Below are 6,000 nucleotides of genomic sequence, written 5' to 3' on the forward strand. Positions count from 1 at the left end.
ACAGTCCAGGTTAGGCAGAGTCCCTCACTGACTCTCTTCAAGAGGAATCTTGATGAGTGGATGGGAGATTGTAGGTTTACCCTGGGAATCGCTTCTGTATCACTGTTAGACAGAGGCACAGTATACTAACCTCAAAAAAGGGCATAGCAAAATTAATTTAAAATGGGTGGCGAAAGCCAAACACACTCTGGCTAGGCTTATAAATGCCCTAGGGCAGATAGCCTAGTATGAACCTATGAACAAAACAAATAACTTTCCTGAAAAACACACACAGAACACAAGCACACCAAAAACCTTACAAACCTACACTAAACCTTACATATACAACTATCTGTGCACTAACCTTAACCCAAACCCTAACCCTAAGGTTCATCACTATCGCACACTTACCTTACCCGCACCCTAACCCTAACTCGTTTAACCCACCCCTAAACCTAAAGTCCATCACTATCACACACTTACCTGACCCGCACTCTACCCTAACATCCGTCACTATCACACACTTACCTTACCCATACCCTGACCCTAACTTCCGTCCCTATCGCACACTTACCTTAACATGTCGATGATCTCAGCGTCGGGATTCTCAACTTTCGGTCTTCTCCATTGTCGATCTTCCGGTGTTGGTGTTCTCGTTGCTGGCATTGTGGACTTTTGGCATTTTCAGGTAGACCCATATATATATATATATATATATATATATATATATCTATATATATATATATATATATATATATATGTATATATATATATATATATATATATATATATATATATATATATATCTATATATATATATCTATATATATATCTATATATCTATATATATATATATATATATATATATATATGGGTCTACTTCAGAATGTCGACCGTTCATAATGCTGACTTTCATATGATCGACACTCTGAAAGACCGACATCCTGAAATAGCACCATTTACCTACATGTAAACACAGTACAACTGTGTTATGCAGGAGGGCAAGCCCCCCTGCACCCCCCACACCCCGCTACTTAAATATTCTCACTCCGAGGTCGTACTACAGTGCAGGAAAGGGGAATGTCCCAGTCCTGCACTGTAGTGGGATCTTCGCTATCATTTGTTGGCCTTTCAAACGTTCGCTCATATGGTGTTGGCCACAGACTCTTACTCACATAAATACACACATACACTTCACAGTTTTCAGGTACATAAATTCTGCTACATGCTGCATAGGCATACAAACATTTGCTTGACTCTGGAGATTTCCAAAACTATAGAATGTGGTCATTTTAATGTTTAATGTGTTTAATATGTTTATATATATTCTATAACACTGCAGAAGAACATGTTGACACATAAATAAATAAATGGAAGACTGCTAATGGCTAAAACTGAATTATTACAGAACCACAACTTCTATCTTAAGGGCAACCCAGTACACTTTTTTTTACTTTATGCTAATTTCCACTGCTACATTATACCAAACAGATTTCCATAACCCATTGCACTGCTTACAACTTATTTCATTACCCTAATTCTATTCCCGCATCACCCACCCAAACTGCTTAACTCAGAAACACAAAAACATACTGCACTTTACAAGTGAGGACTAGAATCACAAGCAATATTTACTTCACACAAGCTGTTTTTCTCTGTAGCTCACAATGTCTTACCTGGAGTTGTATGCTGTCCTATTCCTGTCTCTTCCCAATTACATAAACAACACCACACTAAAGCACAAGGCTGGATGTCTTACTTGTGAAGAACAAAGTCCAGTTGTCAACAGAACCTATACACATTCTTACCTCCAGCTTCATGATTCCCAGGTTCAGCCTCAAGACCTGCAAGCCACACTGTATAGGAACTAAACAATTGCTGTATGCGCTGCTAAGAAGCAGAAGAAAGATAAATAATTAAACAGCTCAAAGTACTTCTGTAAGTTCCTGTACAGGAACACGTCTCAATTTATTTTTAAATCGGTCATTTCCTGTATTTCTGTTCATCTGTGAAATGTGTCCTACCCTCTGCTGGAAACCTGATTAATATTCATGACATACAGCTGTGAGGAAAGAGCAGGAGGGAGGGGTTTGTAGGTTGCTATATCAAAGTCCACACTGCTAGAAGGGACACTTCTACTGCATGAATCTGTTGCTGTTGCATGTAAAGCAGAGCGAACCAAACTAGATTTGTTTGAATTTGTTCAGAGAATTGGTCAGTTTTGAACAATTACAGTCTCAGCCTGGGGTCAAAAACTGACCAGACATACAAAATAGGCATGATTACAACATACCTCTCAATTGTCCAGAATTTCACAAAATGTGCAGATTTTTTTACTCCTATATTTGGTTTCTTTCTCCTAAAAATATGGTATTCTGGCAAATCATTGACTGAAATCAGAAAATAATGGCAGACCTCTGAGTTTTAGACTTCAAAGCTTTCAGAAAATCAACTTTCTAAGTTTGTAAGAGCAATATTTAAAAAGTGTCCCTATGTTTGAGCCTTTGTCTCCCAATTATGTGTGGAGTTGTCCAGATTTCTTGGTCTAAGAGGTTAAATATGGAGTACAATAACACATAAAATGAAACTAAAACAGTACAATGGCAGAGTAATGCTTTGGGCACATAGCAAATCCCTTTATTCGTTTACAAATTGTACAAAAGGTTCAAAACATTTGAGTAAAATAAATTAGAAATGAGCAAAGGGTCTTAGTGGATGACCTAACGTGGAGAAGAGTTAAAGCAGATTTAAGTGATATGATCTCAGAGCTAACAGGTACATTCTGCTTAATTAACTAAATGTGATTTTAATAGTGAACAGTACTTGGAGTAACAGAATCAGTCTTTAATTTCAAGGAGGGGAGGTCTCAAACTGTTAGGGCCTGAGAACTGAGAATGCATGGCCAGAGATATGCAGCTTGGAATGCGTGATTTTTTTGTTTGTTTGTTTTTAAGATCTGAGTGGTTTAAGTTTCTTAGGTTGCATATGGGTGTCTGTTGTAGTTTTTAGGTTAAAAGAGGGATAGTATGTTCATTTAGGAGTATGACTAGTTGTGATTTGAAGAGCAGCTTTGCTCTTTGGTTACTTGGGAGCCAGTCTGCCTTTTTTAGTGTTATACAGTGGTGGTAATTTTCTGGGGAGTGTGTAATAAATCTACATATTTTGTTTTCTTGTGTTTGAATAGTAGTGGAGTTTTTAAAAGAGGCTGCTGATATAAGAAGAGGCTGAATTTGAGGTGAGGGAGTAAAATTCCTTTCTCTATTGCCATAGTCGGTGTTAGGCACCCACTGAACCTGATTATCCCATTCAGCAGCTGCGGGTTTCTCTGTGTTGTGTGCATCCATACAGCGGTGTAAGGTAACGTCACTGTGCTATCGTAAACTTTTTTTTTTTGTTAACTTGCCTATGAACTGCACTCAAGCACTCAATCAGGTCTGCTTCAGTGAAGCAAGGGACCTGACTGGCTACAGCAGGCAGAGAAGTAAGTTGTCATTTTTTTTAGACACGGAAGTCATGAGGCAAGGACCTGACTGGTCCTTGCTAATCACTTGCTGTGTCCCCCGCCTTTAAAAAGGCATGTGTGTGGGAAGTAAGTATTACTTCTCTTCTTGTTTTTTTAAGAGAGGAGTTTGCTTTATTTTTTTTAGTGGTGGCAGATTGGGGCTTAGGATTACCAGAGGATGGATGGTAGATCAAACTTTTCCAGCAGCAATCGTGGGAAATACCAAGGTATTTTCAAATGCCCTTGTAGAGGCAACTTCTAAAAGATATGAAAAACTGTCTTACTTCTAGAATTATTTTACTGAGATTTGGGGGGGGGTGAGAATTATGCAAAATGTACTGATGTTTTAATACATGTTAATGTAAACCCTGCTATTCTAGTATCTTATGTTTATCATAGTAGTTTTAAACTGTCCTTGGTACGCATTTGTCCTAATATTATTTTTTAGCTTTGTCTTCCAGAATTATTGTGATGAGACATCGGGGAGGGGGGTAGGGAATGTGAAAATGTTGTGGAATGCCTGATTTTAGGTCTGTTTCTCACTCACAAAATGATTATGTAGCACAATGTTGAGGGCTGAAGCTACTAGAAAAATGGACTTCATAGCCTGCATTTATAAAATGCATGGTACATGCCCTGGCTTTATGCTTTAGTCTAGAGTTCTTGTGCTGGAGGGGGCAGGTTATGTGATGTTTGCTTACCAGTTCTGTTGTGTCCCTCATAAATGAGGTTTTCTAGCAAGTCCTCGATTATTTTACTCTGTCCTATCAATGATTTTGGTTTGTTCAGAATAGTGTGCCAAGAGACTGAGAGGTAATGGGTATGTGTATGAAGTTGTACATGTTATGTAGGGCCTGTCTTTGTGATGCTGCATTCATGAAGTTTGGCTGGTTTTATTTAAGTGGGACTAGTTTTTGGGAATGTCTTTGTTTTTGCTCCATAACATTTTTCTTGCCTCATAGTTTGGTGTGCTCCCCTTAATTTGTGACTTTCTACCTAACCATTTATTCTTTCAGACTTTAGTCATCAGTTCCAGAGAGTTTGCAGTACCAATATTATAAGTCTTTTTGGGTCTCTTCACATGTTTGAGGAGAAGAAAGGGAGAGAATTTTCTAGAAAAAGCTGAGGTTTGCCACCAGTTAAATACCAGTTTGGGCCTTTCTCATTCATTTTTTTGCCTACTGGTCAGTCATTCTTTCTGCCTATGCTACAATAGTAACTGATGTCAGTGGACAACATTATGCAATATGTATTTTGTAATAAACTTCAGTTGTGCCTACTTCCTGCATTATAGTTCTTTTTAACTACTGGTCACTATTCCTGGGCAGTTTTTGCCTGTGGTACAATAGTAACAGATATCAAAAGAAATTTTGTAATGCATTTTAATTCTGTCTATGCTTGTCCTTATAAATGGCATTCAGTATTGGTTGCTCATTCTTTTGTGTCTGCAGTCATACATGACTTTTTGGAACCTAATAATTTTTCTGGTTTATATGCCTACACTAAAATTCTTTTGCCTACTGGTCCTCGTTTCCCTTCAGTTCTGCCTACAGTGAGAGATGGAATCAACTGGTCACTTGTAGGGTGTGCATTGCACCATGGATTATGTAGCTGTTAGATGAATTGGTGTGGCAACTTCAGTTTTTCTGCTTAACCTGAATGCTTTTTCTGCAGTGGTCAGGCCTTAACACTGCTATCAGCATGTGTGCCATTGAGATATAAAAAGTCAGTTGAGAATTACATTCCATAAAACCCATCTTTCATATCCAGATGTAGTACTACCTGGTTATATCCCATATGTTGGGATAACTTCCTCTTATGACCTTTTGTAGGAGTAGTAGTGCAATACAGTAAAGGATGCTTGGACAGTAAGTCACAATAGTGAATAATTCAATAAAGATGTTTAAAAATACTATCTCTTGCGACATGCGCAAATTTACATTTATACAAAGGTAATCAAACTGTATTAACATTAACAAACATTATACTTCACATATTGCAATATAGCCACTACTCCAACCCCAGTACTACCAAACAACCATGACAACATTCCCACACAATTTAACAGATTCTTTACCTAAACAGTTCAAACCCTTGCCAATGCCCAAAATACCACTAGTAGCCCTATACCAGCAGCTACCGAAACCCACCCTACTACTCAGAACAATACCACCAGCTTTCCCCTACACCCTGTATCTACAAAGGTAATTTCTAAACTCCTTAAGAAACTCAGACCAGCCACACTAGCAGCTGACACCCTACCAGCAGATTTCCTTCAGATATCAGCAGAGGCTATAGCCTATCCCGTGTCCATCCTCAAACAGGTCACTTGCAGAATACAAAGTCCCCACCTTGTGGAAAACATTGCATATTATTCCAATGCACAAAGGAGGCAATTCCTTAGAACTCACCAACTGCCACAAAATCGCAATTCTTTCACCACTAGCCAAAATATTAGAAAGCGTTGTTCATTCCCAACTGCTGCATACCTCCTAAAAAACAACATACTCTCCAAATCT

The 6,000-nt window shown here is 38.3% G+C and overlaps 1 protein-coding gene across 1 annotated transcript in view; it reads right to left on the reverse strand.

The window, feature by feature from the left end:
- LOC122798722 (zinc finger protein 81-like) overlaps nucleotides 1-1,957 on the reverse strand; it is a 259,446-nt gene extending 257,489 nt beyond the window's left edge. The window contains exon 1 of the mRNA XM_044067819.1: nucleotides 1,788-1,957. Within this exon, the coding sequence (XP_043923754.1) occupies nucleotides 1,788-1,799 (12 nt within the window). The 5' untranslated portion in view covers nucleotides 1,800-1,957. The remainder of the gene's footprint in view (nucleotides 1-1,787) is intronic.
- Nucleotides 1,958-6,000: the final 4,043 nt, after the last annotated feature.

This window comes from Protopterus annectens, chromosome 3.part1 (assembly GCF_019279795.1).
Source record: "Protopterus annectens isolate FY-2018-M chromosome 3.part1, PAN1.0, whole genome shotgun sequence".
Classification (NCBI taxonomy): Eukaryota; Metazoa; Chordata; order Ceratodontiformes; family Protopteridae; genus Protopterus; species Protopterus annectens.